This window comes from Mauremys mutica, chromosome 5, assembly GCF_020497125.1.
Source record: "Mauremys mutica isolate MM-2020 ecotype Southern chromosome 5, ASM2049712v1, whole genome shotgun sequence".
Lineage (NCBI taxonomy): Eukaryota > Metazoa > Chordata > Testudines > Geoemydidae > Mauremys > Mauremys mutica.
Genome location: NC_059076.1, coordinates 11865914 through 11887215, shown reverse-complemented (window position 1 = coordinate 11887215; position 21302 = coordinate 11865914). Strand labels below are relative to the sequence as shown.

Here is a 21302-nt window from a genome sequence, read left to right as displayed (position 1 = left end):
CTTACTGTCCACTGGCTGTTTTTAGGTCATGGTATGGGTCAAGTGGGTGAGCAGTAAATTTTTGCTGTAAGATTTATCTGCTAGTTTGAATAAACTAACTTCCATCCTTTTTTGTATTTCAGGCCAATTATAGAACATTCATTAAATGAGTCCTCTTCACCATAGCCTGTCCAGTAAATTGGAGATCATCTTACGTTGGATATTGGGGGATTCTAAAGAAGTCCATAGTTACTTTTCAGCTGGAATTCTCTTCAGGTCTGGGAATATATTGTTTCATGGACATTGAAACAGATCTCTTTGTCAGCTGTAAGTTGTAAATTTAGGTAACCATTTGTGGTCACACAAGTCATTTCTGGTTTTGTATCAATAAAGAGTAAATAGTGTAAATCAGAGCCTTAAATTCTTCACTCTTATAGCACGTTTAAGAATGTGTTTTCTGGCACTTTATGGGGTTTCTTCAGAAAAATACAGATGTTTGTATGACAACAGGCAGTGTCTCACTTGTAACATTCATTAAAATATGAGCAACAACGGTGAAACTTTTCAGGGGTTTCATCAAAAGTGCTCATCGCTGGTCTATCTGCTCCCGTTGAAGCCAAAGGGAGTTTGATTGTTGACTTCAGTGAGAGAGCTTTCGAAAATCCTACCTGTAATTGTTGTGATTTTAGTTTTGAGCTGAATTGCCATTGAAATCCAGGTGGTCGTGTGTGTTTTACAAGCAGCCCAGAGTCCCACACAGAAAGGTGAGCTTTATAGGATTCTTCCCATTGCTGAGCTGGGTTACAAATTTAGTTAGAGCCTGCTGCATAATCCCATGCATTAGCTACTCTCATCTTGAAATATCTGACAGGTCACTTGCATCTCCTTCAGCATCCTTTTGTTTTCAAGACATTCTCTGTTAGCTGGAGACAGTGATCTCTGAGCATTACCCACTATGGCAGGTCTCCGACAGTTATCAGAGTGAAATAAAATGAAAGCACCTCCCATCCCCTCAGGAAAATATGGTCCATTAGTTTTTCATTTGCCAGAAGCATCAGTTTTTAATATTTTTCCTTTCCTTTTATCTCCTAGGAATATCAATCTGCATAGATCTATTATTAATACCACAGCAAGAAGCTCAGCTTCTCAGAACTCTTTACTATAGGTCATAAAAGTAGGTCTCCCCAGAGCCATTTAAAATCGGAATTGGATTCAGGTAAACTGTGAATACTGCTGTGTTTTTTAAACAAAACATCCTTACAGTTCTGAGTTTATAAGAAGAGGGTGCTCTTGGCTGAGGCAGTGTTGTCAGGTGATTTGAGCTGGGAGTCTAGAACAGCACTGACAAACTAGGGGTCTGTACACTGCAGTCAGGAATGTGATTGCAGCTCGTGTGGCTATACCTGAGTTAGCTTTTATTGCGCGAGCTCAGGTACCACAGCAGCATTCAGGGCATACTAGTCACTGAAATAATGACATAGGATTCTGCGTGGGCTTGTACAGCCTGTGCTGAAGCCGGTACTGCCGCAGCTTCACTGCTTTGGTACTTGCTCTAACTTAATCCATGTCTGTGCGAGCTGCAGTCACAGCCCAGGATTGCAGTGTAGATGTACCGTGGGGATGGGGGGGAGAGAGAGAGAAACCTTAGAGCTTTTGGAATGGGGGGAAAAGAGAGGAAAGTTTCCCTGAACAGGGTGATCTCTGCTACACACCACTATATAAAACTGATGTAGAGAAGCTTGTGGCCTTTGGCAAGGTTTTCTAACTAGTTTAGTACCCAGATCACCCCCATTCACACTGCGCAGGAAAATCTGTGTTGGCACCCTGCCAGCTAGAATCTCAATTCATAATTCTGGCTAAGGCTGTTCCAGTGCTGTTAGATCCTGATCTCATGCCCACTGAAGTAATTGCCAGTGGTGAAGAATCACGCCTACTTGAGGATGTGCTTTATTTCTTAAAGCCTAGCTTTGTGCTATGGATCTCTCTCACAGGTGGAGAATTGGCTCCTTGCTTAAAGTAAGTATACACCTTATAGAAAATTGGAGAAAGAGCTGGAGTGATTTCCTCGTGTGAAAATATACAGCACCCATGAGCTGAAGTAATTTTAATAGACCAGTTACAAGTACTGTGTTCTGATGAATTCGTTGAATTTTGGGTTGCTTATCCAACGTACAGAATCAAGAATTCCGATGTTTTTTGATCAAAATAGAATTAAAAACCAAGGAATTATGGAAAGTAAAATAAGGATAGGTGATGGTGTTTTCAAAGCTGACTAAATCAAATCACAATAAATCAGTCTGTTCACTAAGGGGTTAACTTACTCCCATAGGGTAGCATTTTCAAAAGCGTTTAATTCCCAGTTCCAAAATTAGCCTAAGTCTCCTTGAATGCAATGTTGTTGTAGCCCTGTTAATCCCAGGATATTAGAGAGACAAGGTAGGGGAGGTAATATCTTTTATTGGATCAGTTTCTGTTGGTGAGAGAGACAAACTTTCATGCTTACACAGAGATCTTTTTCAGGTCAGGGAAACCAAAAGATGTTACCTCACCCACCTTGTCTCCCTAAATCATATTGCAATTCACCGCAGCAGTTCAGTTAGTGCACTCAAGTTACTCCACTGGATCTAACCAAGCTCAAGTGATAGGGGAGTCAGTAACTACACTGCAAAACAACAGTGGAACGACACAGTGATTGGATTAGCAGCTGGTGAATTATTATAACATCCACACTGCATTACTAGCTCAAGCTTCCGCAGCATTGGAGCTCCATCCAATCCCTGCTGAATCCCCTTGGATGAGATAGCTAGCTTGAGCTTAAAGCATCACTTAACTTGAGCTAGAGACTTTTGTGTGTGAACAGGAGTCAGGTTAAGGGCAAAATTTTACTTATAGCTCAAACTGACACTGCCCTGAAGACGACCCCTAAATCATATCTGAAAATGGAATGTCATATAGGCATGTTTGAAAATTTTGTCCATTATCCTAGTGTCTAATTATCAAGGCTTGTTCAAAGCACTGGGAAATATACTCCAGGGAACAGTCCTGCACTGTAGGAGGATGGACTACAAGATCTCATATGCAGATCTCTGCTCTCTACTATGATCTGAAAAATCTGAACATGCATTTCCTATGCTGATTAGATCCAGTCATAAATCTCACAGTACGACTCCAGTCCAACAAAATTGATCTTGTGATCCAGTATTGTGCATGCTGATCTCCTGTACTTCTCACGTTTTTTCAGACATCCATCTCAGATATGGATCAGCTGCCTTAACAGAATATTATAACCTTGGTCTGACTCTTCCCCTGTCTAGCATCTTTCTGCATTTGGTTTCATCTCCCCTCCCTCCCTTTTAGATACTATTGAGGATTAACCTTTGCAAAGACGTATGTTCTCACATTTTATGATCATTCTACATCAGTGCTGTGTGTGCTTAGTTACTGGAAGCAGATATTCTTGTCATAATACAGTGGGCATACAAGCAGATCCAACTTTCCTAAATAGCATTTTATTAAAAGCAACAAACTAACTAAAATAGCACTGATCACTCAGCAAAATCAAGGCGCTTGCAATGTTCTGCTAACATGGAACTTAACTGCTCAATTTGTCCCTTTCAAATCTGCACGATAGTTCCTTGGTGTAGTGGTTTCTAATTAGAGAGCAGAGTTAATCAGGTTTACTAAAAGCTATCTGGGATCTAGATGCATAGATTCTTCTTTGAGTGATTGCACATATCCATTCCACTGTAGGTGTTTGTGCTCCAATGCCAGTTGTTGGAGAGTTTTTCCCTTAGCAGTACCTGTTGGCAGGGGCGGCTCTAGCCATTTCGCTGCCCCAAGCACGGCGGCACGCCGCGGGGGGCGCTGTGCCAGTTGCCGGTCCCGCGGCTCTGGTGGACCTCCCGCAGACATGCCTGCAGAGGGTCCGTTGGTCCCGCGGCTCCGGTGGACCTCCCGCAGGCGTGCCTGCGGATGCTCCACCGGAGCCGCGGGACCAGCGGACCCTCCGCAGGGACGCCTGCGGGAGGTCCACCGGAGCCGCTTGCCATCCTCCTGGCGACCGGCAGAGCGCCCCCCCGCGGCATGCCGCCCCAAGCACGCGCTTGGCGTGCTGGGGCCTGGAGCCGCCCCTGCCTGTTGGGTGGCACAAGCACCCTCTGCTGCCTTGTACACCATGTGCAGGCATAAAGAGTCAAGCTGCTCCTGAGCTCTCTTAGTTTCTTTCTGTCTCCTGGGATGGTGGTTGGAGCTCCCATTCTTGCTTCTGCAATTCTCTTCTAGTGCTGTAAAAGATTCTGTGTAGTTAGAGTAGTTTAGTTAGTACAGCTTAGTTTTTTTTAAAAAAAAATTGTGCATCCAGTCTTGGTACTGGAGATACGCCGTGCTCTCCAGGCTTCAAGCCCTGCCACTCTTGTGTTAAGGCAATGCCTATTAGTGACCTGCATCCCAGCTGCCTCAAGTTCTTGGGGCAGGCTCAGGTAAATGACAGATGCAGCTTCTGTAAGGGCTTTAAGCCCCATTCGAAGGAGGACAGGGCAGCCAGGCTTAAATATCTGCGTCTGGAATCTGCACTCCTACATCCATCAAAACTGTCCTCCTTGGCCCAGGTCCTGAGTGCTGCAGCATCAGTTAACAGGGCTTCTCTGGCCTTGCTGTTCCAAGAGGCCTGGACAGACTATTTCCACAGGTGCAGAATCCTATTCCCCCATGGAGCCTGAATCTAGTCCTGATGATGTTGGTGGGTCCCGCTCCCCCGCCGCCATTCTCTCCTCTCTCCCCCCCTCCTTTGAGCCTCTAGTGACTTGCTCTCTGGTGCACCTTTCTATGAAAGTGGCATTTGTGGTGGCCAGTATATTGGCCAGGAGAGTGAGGAAATTGAGGTCATTAGTATCAAATCCTCCATACACCGTTTTCTACACAGACCAAGTTTACCTTCGTCGTCACCCAAAGTTTCTTACCAAGGTGTTTTCCAGTTTTCATATTAATCGAACAATCTTGCTGACCTTCTTCCCAAGGCCTCATGCTCATAAAGGTGAGGAGAGGCTGCATACGTAATATATTAGAAGAACTTTAGCTTTTATTTAGACCGTATTAAACCTTTCAGATCTTTGACTCAATTGTTCATTGCATTTGCAGACAGAATGAAGGGCTGTTCTGTATCCACTTAAAGGAGTTTGTCTTAGATATCCAGTTGTATTCAGCTATGTTACCAGTTGGCTAATGTGAAGTCTCTGGATGGAGCATGGGGTCATTTGACTAGGTCCCAAGCAGCCTCTGTGTCCTGTCTGGGTCATGTTCCCATATTAAATGTTTGCAAAGTGGCGACCTTGTCATCGTGTCATACGTTTACTTTTCACTACTCTATCTCCTAATAAGCTAGAGACAATGCTAAATTTGGACTGATGGACTTGTCGTCCCTGTTCAAATAGATTCCGAGCCCCTGCTCCGGCTGGGACTGTTTGAGAGTCACAGTGGAACGGACGTGTGCAATCACTTGAAGAAGAAACTGTTATTAACCTTTCCGTAATGGTTGTTCTTCGAGGTGTGTTGTGCATGCCCATTCCATGACCCCCTTCCTTCCCCTATCTATCGGGGTCTTGCTGGTAGGAAGGAACTGAGGGGGTCAGGAGCAGCTCTCCCCTTTATGCCTTTGCATGGTGTGTGAGGCAGCCGAATGTGCTTGTGATGCCCTGACGGGTACCCCTAAGGGAAAAACTCTCCGACAACGGTGCACTGGAGCGCGCACACCTACAATGGAATGGACATGTACAACACAACTCGAAGAACAACAGTTATGGAAAGGTTAGTAACTATTTCCTTTTTTAAAGCTTATGATTATCTAGTAGAGGGGTTTTCAACCTTTGGCTGTCCCACTATGGACACTGTATTATGGTACCACCTCCAACTTAGCAGTATGGGAAGGGCAGAGTGCTTGCCTCCCTTGACACCTGTTTGGTCCCAACCCCCTGGTGGTGAACACTTGATCTAATCTGACTTCCTGCATAATGTAGGCTATGGATTTTCAGTCAGTGATTCCTGTGTGGGGCTCATAACTTGTGGTTGAACTAGAGCATGTTTTTGAGCAAGACCATCTATTTTTGATTTAAAGACTCCAAATGATGAAGAACCTGTCCCATCTCTTGGTAATCTGTTCCAGTGTTTAATTACCCTCACTGATAAAAATGTTCCTCTTAGTTCCATTCTGTGAAGAAGTGAATGCTGTGTTCCCTTTGTTTTATTCCGAACCAATTATTCATGAAATATTTTAATGATCTATTTTTTAAATGTCATATGTAATTGCTTTTCTTTTCCTTGGTGGATGCTGTGAGGTCTGTCTGTTTGTTTGCCAGCCACACCAGCACTGCACTCGGCCTCCCACTTTTGTTTAATGCCCATCAAACAACTATGGATTTAATGAGCTGGAGGAGGTTCAGTGGAATTTCCCCCCAGCATTGCATGTTTATTAATGGGCTTTGCTGTTCATTGCAATGTGATATTCTTAGTCCTGTTGCAGTGCAGAAAGCAATTAGGTTTTTCTTCTTTTTCGGCTGAAAAGGAACTACTAGTTGAGCAGTGGCATGGATATAGCCCAGTGCCCTTTCCTTGGTAGCTGACTAGAGATCTCAGAACTGGTGCGGACTATGCACTTAATTGCTGACAGAATGAGGCGTTGTCCTGACCATTCTTCTCTGATGGCAGATCCAAAGGAGCCAAGCAGCAGGAATGCCTGCCTTCTGTCTATCCTCGTCATGACTGTGCTCGCACTAAGGAACTGCAAACACAAATATCTAAACGTTTTTCTAAGTACAATAGACAAGGGTTTTCTACATTTCTGTACATTTTAGGAGAAGATTTTCCAAAGAGCGTAAGGCTCTTTCAGTGGTATTTATGGGCTTAGGCCATTGAAAGTCAATGGGACTTGTGCTTCTGAATCCCTTAGGCACTTTTGAAAATCTCTTCCATGGATAGCAACTCTTAAAAGAGAAAACAGATTCTCTATTACTTGGGGCAAATCAATGCATTGAACTAAAGTACAGGGTATGGCTGCTTCATTTAGGAAGCAGGGAGCCCATCTTGGCCCTTCCTCCAGTATCTGGTTCCAGCGTTGTTCAAGTGATCACAATCCTGTTGCTTCATGTTTTTCTTGTCACCCATGGAAAGGTCGGAAACCACTAGACCGAGCAGGGATTGAGAAGTGGTAAGGAGCCCAAAGGAATGCTCTTCACAGGGCTCAAAAGGGTAGAAGGCTGAATTGGTTTCAGATTTAGCAGTGTTTAGCAGAGTGAGAGAAATTCTTCCCCTTGTTAAAAGCATTGCATATTTTCTTGAGTAATATTACACAGAAAAGACAATGGGCCTGATTCTGATTCACACAAATGCCCCTTTACACTGGCAGAGTAGAGTAAAAGGGCCTTAGTTTAAACAAGACTATGACCAACGCTTTACCTTGCTTTGTACATGTGCACACAGGAGACTTAATTATAGTACAGGGCTATAATAGCCATTGGCCATCCCTAGAGGAGCCATCAGAACATGTTTGTTGGAGAAACTGCACTTCTCTGAGGCACGCTGCAGTGTGATAAACACTTCACTCCTTTTAGCACACTAGGCAAGACTTCGGGACTGCTCTGTTGTCCGATAGAGAAGGAAGAGATTTATTACTTGAGATCACATTTAACCATGCACCTTGCAGTTCGGGATTGGCCAGTACAGTATGTTTTTTCCAGGGCTGTTGTCTAATCTGGTTTTAAATCAGATCTGCCCACTCCCGTAGGCCACTATATCGTTTTTACTGGATTGAAGTACATTGGAGCGCTATGGTCTGATTGCTTTCTCTTGGGACTCAGCTCTCGCAAAAACAAGATTCGTGTTTCATGGATAATAAGCAGTTTTAATGAAATAATTATTGGGTATCATGTGAAAGATATTCCTTGGCTAACTATTCTGAATTGGCTTTTGTACCCTGTCTGTGTGTGACACACCTAGCTGGAATGCACAGGACACCAAGACCACAGGCTTGATAATGTGAGGAATTGAGAGGATGGGGGAGTTTTTTTATTGTGTGTAGGCAGAGTGATAGGACTAGGTGGACACAATTACAGTTTGATGGCTTTCTCCTTTGGTATTGTGTCAGACTTTCCCTTATCCTCCATTCTGACTCCAGGCCTTTCAACTGCCTGTGCTGTTGGTAATGAAGCATGTGCTGGAATACACACACACACCTGTATTTGAGGGGCACTCTCTCCCCGCTAGTCTTCCTCTTTGATAACCTAACAAGCTGCAGCTGACAATGGGACAGTAGAGCCGTGCCAAAACTGGCAGGCAGGGCGTATGGGCCAGACTTCGCCTTGTACCCAAGAGCGATCGTCCTCTGACAGCTAACATCCTTACAGGGGCCCAAACAGAGCCCAGCTCTGGTTTGACAGCGTGACCAGGGAGACAGCTTATAATATTGTCTGAGGAGCATTGCATTTATACTGGTCTTGCAGGAGAGTTGTCCCTGCTCAGTGTAGTGATCTCAGATTCTGCTCCTCCTTGCTGTCTTTCTTGCTTGCCCTGTATGAGAGAAACAAACATACTATAACTTAGTGCATAAGATCTGCAGGTGGCGGTATGGCAAGCACTTTGTAACAACGGGTCAGGAGCTCCCGTGGTTGACTATTGGCAAACTTATGACATGAAAATAAGTGTCTTTTAGCCTCTTCTCAGCACATTTAACATTATTCCAGTAGAAGGTGGTCTTGGACCAATACAGAGCCTAAGGAAATCAAGTTGTGAGGGACAGACAGCCTGGTATTTATAATGCAGAGACTCAGGGCTGTTAACTGCAGGTTTCAGAGACTCCCCACAAAAAGAGGATGGAGAACAAACACCAGTAAGACCCAGAGAGCATGAGCGCCCGCAGGGCTCCTGGGTCCCTCGGCTGGCCTTTGAGCAGATCATTGCTCCAACACTTTCCTCACCTGGGAGGGCAAAGAAGAGCAATAGACCCCACAGCCCAGCAGTCTCTCTCCAGGAAAAAGGAAGAGAGCAGGGCTGCTGCTCCCAGCTGTCTGCCCTTGGATGGCTTAAAACTGAGGAGCTGATTTCCATGAGGAACTCAAGAGAGCCCTGGTGTGAGAGTGGTTACTTGCAGCTGGAGCATTCTGTAAGCTGAGTTGTGTCCTAGCCTGTCCCACCAGCAATGAGGAAGACACCAGGCTGGGACACCCACTGCCAGATCGCTGCGTTCAGGAGCTCATTGCAAGTGTAGTTTAGGTTAGTAGCTAGTTTGTTACCTCAGGAGATGAGCCCTAGGAGGTGGGACTCTGCTTGCTGCGGCCATTGACTTGATTTGGTGATCAGTCTGAATCTTTACAAGGTCCTGTAGGGATTCCCACTTGTGAGGCACCCCTGGTGTTAAGCTCATGAAACCCTCTTTAAAGCCATGTCCATTGGGGTGAACAAGCATCTCCTCGCGCCCTGTTGAATGTTTGGTGCTGCAGGGTATGTAAATCTTCCCCGCACCCCGGTGCCTCAGTACTTTCTCCATTGCCACAGACAGCGCCCGATACCTGTGGTGTGTCTGGTCCATCTCAGGCAGACTTTACCTTTGTGCCCAGTCTTGTGTGGTAAATATTTCTGTTACTGTCACAGCAGCTGCGTTTTTGGTTATGGAACCATCCAGGGCTGGAGATTTTCACAGGGAATGCCTAAAATTGCTAGCTGTGCACCCATTTAGCAGAAACTCTGGTGTCCTGACTTGAGGCCTCAGGGTGGCTGGGAAGAATTGTGAGAGGTACCAGGAAACGATTGTCTTTCTTGCTGGGTAATGTGGGTGGAGATTGATTGGCCTTATTGTTTATTCCTTTTGCTGTTGTTCCCTCCCCTCAATACAGTTCAAAATGCTTAATTGCCGCTCAAGGAACTTTCTCATTTTCCTTTTAAATCGGCTTCTCTCACCAGAGGGGATGGTTTGTGCCAAACATTGCTCCATATTATCCTTTCCATTCCTTACCTTCTATGGCCTGAAAATCTCCAGGCTCAGGACCGAGGCAAGGGGCAGAAACTAATAAATAAACAGAGAGTTTGGGGGCCAGGTTTTCAAAACAGCTCTGCTCCCATTTGGGCATCTAACAGATTTTGGAAAGTGCCCTGCACCCACCAGTTGCGAACACAACCATCTGGCAGGGAATATGTTTGAAAACAATGGGAACTGCTTAGTGCTTCAGAAAATCTGGCTACAAATATTCCTAATGAATCCTAACAGCATCCCTGTGAAATAAGTATGCGAGTGCTGAAATCCCCATGGCGCAGAGAGGGAAGGTAAGTGATTTGACCAAGATCACAGCAAATAAGTCAGATCCAGGACTTGACACCAAGTCACCTGGCACCCAGGCCTAAGCCTAACCCCCTAGGTCTCCGTGCCTGCCAGGCAAGTCCATTAACCTGATGTGTAATTAATTAGTAGCTGTGCATCATGTTGGCAACTATTATTCTTCAGCTCTCATTGGTGCACTGGGCTCTTCACAAGCTTGTATTGACAGGTCCCTGCACCCAGGGCTAAATCAACAACACACAAAGGGTGGAAAAGAGATGCAACAGAACAAAGTAATAGTCAGGAAATAGCTTGCTGGTTCCACAATGTGTATTGCCATTTTGTGATGCTTTGCAATGCTATTTTTCTCTCGGTGTTCATGTGAACAACGTACCATCTGCCATTTCCTTCTTGTTCTGGTTACCAGGTGTATGAGTCCACCCCGTGAGATGTTTCTACGGATGGCATAGGGTATGACGTCCTTCCTTCCAGCTCTTTCTGTGGCCTGGGGAAGGGTCTCGCACTTCAGTTGCACAGAACAAAGCCAGAATCTGCAGAGCACATGTCCCATCTTCCACCATTTGGGGCTATAAGTGAGGATTACTTTGCCCACCTTAGGGGTGCTAAGCAAAGCAAAAACCTCAGCAGGGCTAGAGACAACGTGCTTTAACTCTGGTACACCAGGATTTACAGGAGGCAATGAAACCAAACGTTGTTTTAGGACAGCTGGCAATATCATGTAGTTCCTGCTATATCTTCTGACAACGTGTCAGAGGCTGGCTGAGTTCTGATGGATAGGGTCTTTACTTGAACCAATTCCATTTGAGAGAGAGCTTTTCTATCCAAAAAGCCATGCGTGGTCTGCTCATTTCATTTTAACCTGACATCTCTCAAACCCCCTGTAAGCCTTGGACTGACTTCCTCAGGTTGACTTCGTGGTTCTCTTTCTGGGGGTCACTTCCTTAGTTACTGTTAAGGTGCTGTTTTGTTCTCCCTTATTTCCAATAGTTAATCAGTTGGACCTGATTCTTTACTCACCTCCACCAGTACAAACAGGAGTAATTGCATTGAAGTCAGCGATGCTACACTGTGTAAAGCTGGCCTGACGCGCGCATCAGCCCCTGAGTGTAGTGTTTTAAAAATATATCTCTATCCCATCTGTTTGCCAATTCTAGATACTAGGTGAGCGTTGATACCAGATAGACACTAATGTCTTGATTTTGGTGTCCTTTCAGGGCTTGTCAACACAGCAATTAGTGCACAGAAAACCAGCATGAATCTACAGTGCACTAGGTCGCCACACACTAACTCGCTGTGTTGACCCTGATACTGGGCGCCAAAAGTTCTATAGTGCGTTTTGACGTACTGCTGTTCGAAACCGGAGTACGTCAAAGTACACTGCAGAACCTTTAATGCACAGGAGCAGGGTCCACATGTCAAGCTGATGCACGGCATACTAATGTGCTGTAGATTCACACTCGCTTGCCATTGCCACACGCTAACTCGCCGTGTGAGTAGCTAAGCTGCTGGGACCCAAGCAGTGAAGGCATTAGCATTTAGAGCACACAGCTCCAGTGGCTATGCAGTCAGCAATACAAATATAATCAAACCCAGGGGGTCGCCTTACAGGGAAAGTTTCTCTCTCCCCTCTGTGGAGAGCAGTTAGTAAGAAAACGTATATGGGAACAAAGGGATACGTGGATAGAAAAGAGCATTTTAGGACTAGATGACTTCCTGAGGTCCCTTCCAACCCTGATATTCTATGATTCTATGAAAGGCGGCTCTGAATGTCAGCTGCAAACTCCTTCCCAGACGAGATTGCAGTTTTGTTTTTTGGAAGAACGTGTTGGCTTTTTATACTGTTTCCGCTCCTCATGAGTGCGTCTCAATGTCAAGGGTACAGACAGAGAGATGGTGCTGTTTCTTCTATTACCAGGAAGGGCAAAAATCTCCTCTTCACTATAAGTGGCAAGTCCCCACCTTGCCTACAAGCGTGGCTTGTCCATTGGCAGTAGTGGATAAACTCCTCACGTGTCTAATACAGAATATTGGACCCATATTCCTTGTGTGCGTACACTCATGCATATACTGTGTATGTAGAATTCAGAATAGCAGCCGTGTTAGTCTCTAAGGTGCCACAAGTACTCCTGTTCTTTTTGTGTATATAGAAGTATATTTTCCATCTGCTAAATCACCACTAGAGGACAGTAAGATGTAAGGGAACTAATGAGGTCTTTCTGCAGAAAAGTCCTTTCTTTCCTCCTAGACCTGTTGCTTACACGTTCAATTTCCACCTTGGTAGTGAAAGAGTTTCTTTATTCCTTTGGAAATGCCTCACACTTCAATGAAGTGCAATTCAATTGCCAATGCTCCCATTCAGGATTTCCTAGGGCAACAAGTTCTGATGAACTAAAGAATCTCTTCTCCAGTTGCTCAGGGGGCGATGCATGGTTTCCTCCCAAATCCCCATTGTTTGTAATAACTAGGTATAAATGCCATCTTAGAATAATCTCCATACATTCAGGAGAATGTTATAAGCGTAATGTAAGCAAAGCAGCAGTGGTTTGGGTGTAATTTTCCTTGCTTCACATTCTCTGTTCACAGTCGTGCATCTCGATATGCACAATGGTCCATTGTTATGAAGAAAGGGGGGTTGGTTTCCAGGTGTGAGGACAATCCACGGGTTCTCCGTTGTCGGCCAGATTTTAGTCTTTTGGCAAAATGGTGTGGGAATTTAGGGCTTAGGAAAGAGACGTGATCATGCTGCCTTCAGCTCGGTGCTGGGCAAGCTTCTCTGGGGATGACTCATCCTGCATCATTGCTGCTGCTGAGCAACATCATGGAGCGGCCAAGCTGTCTGGATTTCTTGAGCTGAAAATGGTTTGGGTGGTGAAAAGGTGGGATTGTGTGTGTAAATCTTGATTGTTGTTCAATATTAATAGTTAGTACTTAATGACCCTTTATAGGGCTCAGTGTGCAGGCATTACCATCCCCATTCACAGAGGCCTATCCGGAAAGGAAGGATGGTTGCCTGGCACTTAGGAAACCAGGGTTCAATTCCCTGCGGTGCCACAGGCTTTTTGTGGGAGCCTGGGCAAGTCACTTAGTCACTCTGTGCCTCAGTTCCCTATCTGTAGACGGATGGTCTACGGCGGTTTAGGCGGCCTCTGCGCCCATTATCAGGCCGTGCCCTGGCCTGATTAAATGGCCGGTACGGCTGCTGCCGGAACGACCTCCGCTGAGTAGCCGGTGTGTGCATACCCAGGGTGTGGATGGCGATTCTACCATCTTTGAGGGTCTGAATCCTCGAGTCTGTTTTCTCGGAAAAGAGACCCTTAGTGTCAAAAGGGAGGTCTTGCAGGGTGTACTGGACCTCTGGCGGCAAGGTGGAGGACTGCAACCAGGAGATTCGTCTCATGGTCACTCCCGAGGCCAGAGTTCTGGCTCCTGAGTCTGCCGAGTCCAGAGCGGCCTGGAGGGAGGACCGGGAGGCTTTCTTGCCCTCCTCAAGGAGGGCTGAGAATTCCTGTCGGGAGGCTGTTGGGATCAGCTCCGTAAATTTGGAAAGGGACACCAAAGTGTCATAGGTGTAGCAACCAAGGAGAGCCAGCTGATTGGCAATCCGGAGCTGGAGACCACCGGCCAAATAGACCTTCCGGCCCAACAGATCCATTCTCCGTGCGTCCTTGGATTTTGGCGCTGGAGCGGGTTGCCCCTGTCTCTCCCGGTCATTCACGGACTGCACTACGAGGGAGTCCGGAGTTGGGTGCGTGTAAAGGTACTCGTACCCGCTGGGAGGAACCGAGTACTTGCGTTCCACCCCTCGAGCGGTGGGAGGGATGGACGCCGGCGACTGCCAGATGGTAGTGGCATTTTTCTGGATGGTCCGAATAAAGGATAGGGCCACCCGTAGCGGGGCCTCAGCTCCAAGCACCCTGGTCACTGGGTCGTCATCCTCAGCGACCTCTTCAACGGGGAGGTCAATAGCCTGTGCCTCCCGGCAAAGGAGGTCCTGGTGAGCCCGCAAGTCAATCGGTGGGGGGTCCGATGTAGATGCCCCTGCCACCGCCTCATCCGGCGACGAAGACGAGGACAGGCCCTGGACCATGGCCTCTGGAGGTGGTTCTTCCAGGGGGTGGGAAGCCACCACAGTTACGGGATGCTCTGCCGCTACAGGTGGCGGTGGAGCCTCAACCGGTGGTGATGGAGGAGGCCTGCTGACCGTGGCTTCCGGCACCCTGTATTCGGAGCCCCTGGGTCGCTGAGGGAAGGGGAGCCCTTGAGCCTCGTGGTAGGCCCAGGGGGCCCAAAAGCCCCACTGCTGCGGTCCGTGGTCTTGCCCTTGTGGGTCGGCCCGGAGATCTCCACCGCTGTCCGCCTGAGAGGCGACCGAGGGTTGGCGAGAAGGCCATGCGGGGGCAGAGGCGCTCAGGGACTGTGCCGTCGATGCCGCCGGTCTGTCCCTGGATGGTGCCGGGGATCGGTTGCCGGTCGTCACGGTGCCGGGAGCGAGAGCGGGACCATCGACCGTGCCGGTGCCGGGAGGTCGACCGCGATCTCGACCATGTCGGTGGGAGCGGCTTCGCGAGTCGCGGTGCCGGGAACGGTACCGGGATCCGGACCTCCTTCGGTACCGACGGTCGGGTGACCGGGACCGGGATCGTCTCCAGGAGTGCGACCAGTACCGCGATGTGGAGCAGTACCGGGACTGCGACCGGCGCCGAGAAGGAGAACGGTACCGGGATGGTGACCAGTGCCGGGATCTAGATTGGCGTGAAGGCGACCGTCTCCGGGATCGGGAGCGTGACCTGGAACGCCTTCTATCCCGTCTGTCAGGGGAAGGCGGCCTCATGATGGCCGGTTTGCCCACTGACTGCACAGCCCGCACTGGTTGTGCGGGGGGCCGGAGGCTCGGTGCCTCTGTGAGCTCTATGAGCTCTCTCGCCGTCGAGAAAGTCTCGGGCGTCGACGGGAGAGGCAGCTCGACCACGGTTTGCACCGGGGAGCACGGAGGTACCGGACTCAACGGCCCTGTCGGTGCCAGAGTCGACGGTACTGCGCATGGTCTATGCGCTGTCGTAGCCGGTGCCGAGGGAGCCGATGCCGGCGGCTGGACGAGCGGTCCCGATGCAGGTGTCTTGGTAGACTTCTGCTGCGGCCTGCGTTTCCCCGATGGCGAGAGGGAACGGTGCCGAGGCATCGGTGCCGGCTGCTTCTTTTTAAGAGTCTCGGTACCGGACCGGTCGGGAACCGCTGGGGCGCTCCGCGCCGAAGAGGACTGTGGGGCTGATGGTGTCGGCACCGCAGGGGTAAGTGCTGACTCCATTAAGAGCTGCTTCAATCTAATGTCCCGCTCTTTCTTCGTTTAAACGATTTGCAAATTGGGCACTTATCTGCGCGATGGGCCTCTCCTAAGCAGCGCAGGCAGGAGTCGTGAGGGTCCCCAATCGACATGTGCCGCTGGCAAGCCGCACAGGTGCCTTGGGCATAAGCCCGCACCGGTCGGGAAAAGAGGGGTTAAACCCCCCTAATTCCCCTTAATCTACTTAATAAACTAACTTAACTAACTATTTTAACTAACTATATACACTAAATACAACGAAACTGGCCTTACCAAGAGCTTGGAAAGTCTCCTGTCTCCCTCAAATACACGGCAACGATTAGGTTAGAAGTGACTCAGAAATGTGCTGGGCTCCCTATTAAACCATTCTCAGGAGTGCCACCTGGAAATGATGTCATCACCTCAACAACCGGCACGGTGTGATGCTCTGAATCTTTAAGGCAAGAATATGTAAATTGCTGGACTGAACATTGACCAACTGGGGGATGCGGCAAATGCTCCCTGGAAATCTTTCCTTCGCTGTCTCTAACTGCAGCGAAATTTGAATGTTTTTTTGTAAATAGAAGAAAATAACGATCACATTTACACCAGTGTAAATTTGGAGTATACTGATAGCAGAATCTGGCTCTGTGTATGTGAAACCATAACTGCTCTCAAGCACTTATATAACACTATCAATGGCTGATATGTATGTAATATAATAATGTTACATTTATCGAGCCCTTTAAGTGCGGATGCAGGTATCTGATGACCGAGACTGAAGAAAATAGAGAGGCAGGAGAGGGAATCTTAACGGAGTGTTTTTAGAAATAATGAATCTTTAATCTTAATGTAGAAAATGAAATAAAAGAAAAATAAAAAAGGAAAATAATGCAAAAAGTAAATAAAATATTTTGTTTTGTTTGAGAAAATACCTGAGTACCCCTTTGCATAGGCAGAGGATTGATATTGTAATTTTGTTTTTTCCATTTCTTTAACTTAGGTTGGTCTATTTAACTCTCTCCCTCTCTCTCTATATATATAGATAGTAAAGTGCAAATTCTGCTAGTTCTGAGACTCTCCTTATTCTTTCCCATTTTTATTATTGTTTGTGTTCTAGCTGCATGTAGAGGCCCCAGCTGAGATCAGGACATCATGGTGCAAGGTACTGTACGAACATGGTGAGAAATACTCCCTCCCTGAAGTGCTTTCACTCTAAATGGGTAGGGGCAGTAAAGTATTGTTGTCTTTTCGTTGTGTGTTTATACAGTGCCTGGCACAATAGGGCACTATTGCAAAATAACTATATGACCCTTGTTGTGCAGATGGGGATGTGAGGAACAGGGAGGTCAAGTGACTTGCCCAAGGTCTCTCAGGGCTTGTCTACACTACAGGACTATTTCGAATCTACTTAAGTCGAATTTGTGGATTCGACCTTATGAAGTCGAATTTGTGTATCCATACTAAATACACAAATTCGAACTTCTGAGTCCACATTCACGGGGCCAGCTTCGACTTTGGAAGCGGTGCACTGTGGGAAGCTATCCCACAGTTCCCGCACTCCCCGCTGCCCATTGGAATTGTGGGATTTCCCCCCAATGCATGCTGGGGGAAAAAATGTGTCGTCATTGAACCGTCAATCCCGCCCTCCCTGTCTTCCTTGAAAGCGCCGGCGGGAAATCTGTTCGCGCCCTTGTCTGGTCGGTTACAGCGCGGACGCCACAGCACTGCGAGCATGGAGCCCGCTGCGATCATCGCTGCACTTATGGCCGTTGTCAACTCCTCGCACGTTATCGTCCACCTCTTCCACAGTCAGATGCTGAGAGAAACCGGGCGAGGAGGCTCCGGCAGCGCGGTGAGGAGAGTGGCGCAGACCTCTCAGAAAGCAGGGTACGCCGGGCAGTGGAGATCATGGTGGCAATGGGTCACGTTCATGGTGTGGAACGGCGATTCTGGGCCGGGAAACAAGCACAGACTGGTGGGACCGCATAGTGCTGCAGGTCTGGGATGACACAGAGTGGCTGCGAAACTTCAGGATGCGTAAGGGCACTTTCCTTGAACTGTGTGACTTGCTGTCCCCTGCCCTGAAGCGCCAGGACACAAGGATGCGAGCAGCCCTGAGTGTGCAGAAGCGAGTGGCCATAGCCCTCTGGAAACTTGCCACGCCAGACAGCTACCGGTCAGTAGCGAACCACTTTGGCGTGGGCAAATCTACCGTGGGGATTGCTGTCATTCAAGTAGCCCACGCAATCGTTGAGCAACTGTTCTCAAAGGTAGTGACTCTCGGAAATGTCCAGGTCATCATAGATGGCTTCGCCGCGATGGATTCCCAAACTGCGGTGGGGCTATAGATGGGACTCACATCCCTATCCTGGCACCAGCCCACCAGGCCAGCGAGTACATTAACCGAAAGGGCTACTTTTCAATGGTGCTGCAAGCTGTGGTGGACCATAGGGGACGTTTTACCAACATCAACGTCGGGTGGGCGGGCAAGGTTCATGACGCGCGTGTGTTCAGGAACTCTGGTCTGTTTAGACGCCTCCAGGCAGGCACTTTCTTCCCGGACCACAAAATAACGGTTGGGGATGTGCAGATGCCTACAGTGATCCTCGGGGACCCGGCCTACCCGCTAATGCCCTGGCTCATGAAGCCCTATACAGGCGCCTTGGACAGAGACAAGGAACTCTTCAACTACCGGCTGAGCAAGTGCAGAATGGTGGTGGAGTGTGCTTTCGGACGTCTCAAGGGGAGATGGCGGACCTTACTGACTCGCTCGGACATCAGCGAAAAGAATATCCCCGTAGTGATTGCTGCTTGCTGTGTGCTCCACAATCTCTGTGAGAGCAAGGGCGAGACCTTTTTGGCCGCTTGGGAGGTTGAGGCAAATCGCCTGGCTGCTGTTTACGATCAGCCAGACACCCGTGCTGAGAGAATATCCCAGCGGGAAGCGATATGCATCAGGGAGGCTTTGAAAGCGAGTTTCCTCGCAGAGCAGGGTAACCTGTGACTGTCCACTTGATTTTAAGAGAGCCTGATCATAAACCAAGTTTCCCCCAGTTCCGAAGGACGTTTTAAAACTAAGGACATGTTTTAGTAATTAATAATAAATCTTTCGTTGACTTTGCATTTCTCTTTCTTCGTTGAAACATGGAAGCACTCTGTGCTGGTTAAGGTGTGCACTGATGGGTGGGTTTGCAGGAAGGGGCGAGGGGTGCCGTCTTTGGATAGGGGTTAACATGACGGCTGTGGGTTTGGGCGTTGGAAGGGGTGAGGGGTGTGGGGGAAGGGTGAGTATCTGCCCCTGGATGAGGTCTCTTTTGGGGCTCAGGGCACCGGGGAGGATCGTGACTACGGTCCAAGTGCATGTGAAGGGAAGCCTGCCTTTACATTCTGGGATGTCAGGCACCAGGACCCTGCACAAGCATACACATCAAGGAAAGACCCGGGGCAGCATACACCACACAGACTGTCCCTGGTGCCTAGTGACTGCAGTCTGTGTGTGCCCTGCAGTTGACCCTGCAGCCAAGTCTGTAGCATGGCACTGTGGGCTATGCAGTGAAATTACAACCCCCCCCCCCTACAGAACAACAGAAAGTCTTCTGACACCAGAAACATGACGGAAACAGTCAGTAACACAAAACCGCTTTTAATAATGTAGTACACAGTGGGGGGTTTAAACTTGGAGTTGGGACTGGTTGATGCTTTAAGGAAAGAGCTTGTACAAATTTACAGCGCGAGAGTTGTCTCGAACATTATCGGTGTGCTGCGGTGCAGGGACAGTTCTCACGGCCCCTACCGCCCCTCCGTCTTGTCACTTTGGGTGAGGGGGGGACAGGACTTCTTGGCGTTGGAGGGCGGTTGCAGATGCACTGCAGGGGGGCTCTCTCCTCCTGACTGCGGTCTTGCAGAACATCTACAAGGCGCCGGAGCGTGTCCGTTTGCTCCCTCATTAGACCAAGCAGCGTTTGAGTCGCCTGCTGGTCTTCCTGCCGCCACCTATCCTCCCGTTCCATGTGTGTGCGATGCTGCTGACACAGGCTCTCCCTCGACTGTCTCTGCTCTGCCGCCTCCGCTCTGGAGCTGGCCATCAGTTCCTGGAACATGTCGTCCCTTGTCTTTTTCTTTCGGCGTCTAATCTGAGCCAGCCTCTGCGAGAGGGATGGCGGGGCAGTCCGGGAAGGACCCGAAGCTGTGTGATGCGAAAAAGTAGGTGATTTCCTTGAACAAATACATGTTTTCCAACAGTAAACACAGTCTAGTCAGTTTCAGTTAAGAAGACCAAACAGGGAACCAAGTCTCAGGAGATCTCGGAACTAGTCCGAGATTTCGGAATACGCTCTCATTGGCGGCGCGATTGCACTGGATAGCGCACAAGCGAGGAGAGACAGCTGCATCCCTCTTGCACAAAGTCCTGGTAAGCCTTACAGTACAGAGTGCTTATCAGTTACTGCTTAGCTGTGCTCTCCTGCTGGAGGCAATGTGCAAAGCAGAAAAGATGAGCGTTATGCGGCACCTCCCGCCAGTGAACGGGAAAGACCCCTGTATGCGTTTCCTCTGTGGCCTGCAACACGTGGCTGTTAAGCGAGGGTCATTCTTATGCAAAGTAAAACTCTGTTAAGCGAGGGTCATTCTTATGCAAAGTAAAAGTCTACCATGCACAATAGTAACAGTACACTAATTCCACTAATTAGATGCAGCACTTCCACAACGACATCACCCTGAGGCGTGTCAGGCGCACACAGAGAGAGCGGATGCTAACAGAAGCCCTGCACAGACCAGGACCATACGCTGCCATGCTCGTCGAGGCGATGGTCCCCCTGTACCTGAGGATGGCCTGGCGCGGAAGAGTGTGCTTCAACGGAGCACCCAATAAAGCACCTCTCCCAAGAAACCTCTTGCTGAGGCTTTTCCAGCTGCTCTCTGAGAGCTTTTTTGAACTATCCCCAGAGGACTATTGCTCCATTGCTGTTTGTGTAGACCTGCTGTTTGTCTAGTTTCATATTTAAAAATTGTTATATAGTATTTCTATTTTTTATATATATCCCTGTTTCTTAAAAAAATAAATGTATCCCTGTTTGTAGCACTTACCGCCTGATCCTTCCCCTGATTCCGAGTCCGGGTTAACGGGCGGGGACGGTTGGTAGGGGATCTCTGTGAGGGTGATGAAGAGATCCTGGCTGTCAGGGAAAGCGGGAGTGGGTTCGATGTCGCCTGCGCCGTCCTCAACAGACCCTTCCTCATCTTCCCCATCGGCGAACAGGGAGGGGGAACTGTCCCGGTACACTATTCCGTCCTCGGAGTCCACCGTCACTGGTGGGGCACTGGTGGCAGACCCACCTAGAATGGCATGCAGTGCCTCGTAGAAGCGGCATGTCTGGGGCTGGGCTCCGGAGCGTCCGTTTGCCGCTCTGACTTTTTGATACCCTTGTCTTAGGTCCTTCACTTTCACGCGGCACTGCATCGCATCCCGGCTGTATCCTTTGTCTTTCATGGCTTTAGAGACCTTCTCGAAGGTCTTCGCGTTCCGCTTGTTGGAGCGCAGCTCCGAGAGCACAGACTCCTCGCCCCACACAGCGATCAGATCCTGGACTTCCCGGTCAGTCCATGCTGGGGACCTCTTTCTATTCTGGGATTGCCCGGACTCCTCTGCTGGAGAGCTCTGCATCGTTGCAGGTGCTGCGGAGCTCGCCCCGATGTGCAACCAGA

The 21302-nt window shown here is 48.6% G+C and overlaps 1 protein-coding gene across 2 annotated transcripts in view; it reads left to right on the top strand.

Moving 5' to 3' along the window:
* The window catches only part of CENPC (centromere protein C), a 74187-nt gene extending 73800 nt beyond the window's left edge, over positions 1-387 (top strand). For both annotated transcript variants that reach the window (XM_045019615.1, XM_045019614.1), the window contains exon 19: positions 123-387. In XM_045019615.1, coding sequence (XP_044875550.1) covers positions 123-165 — 43 coding nt within the window. In that variant the 3' untranslated portion in view covers positions 166-387. The remainder of the gene's footprint in view (positions 1-122) is intronic.
* The last annotated feature ends 20915 nt before the right edge of the window (positions 388-21302 follow it).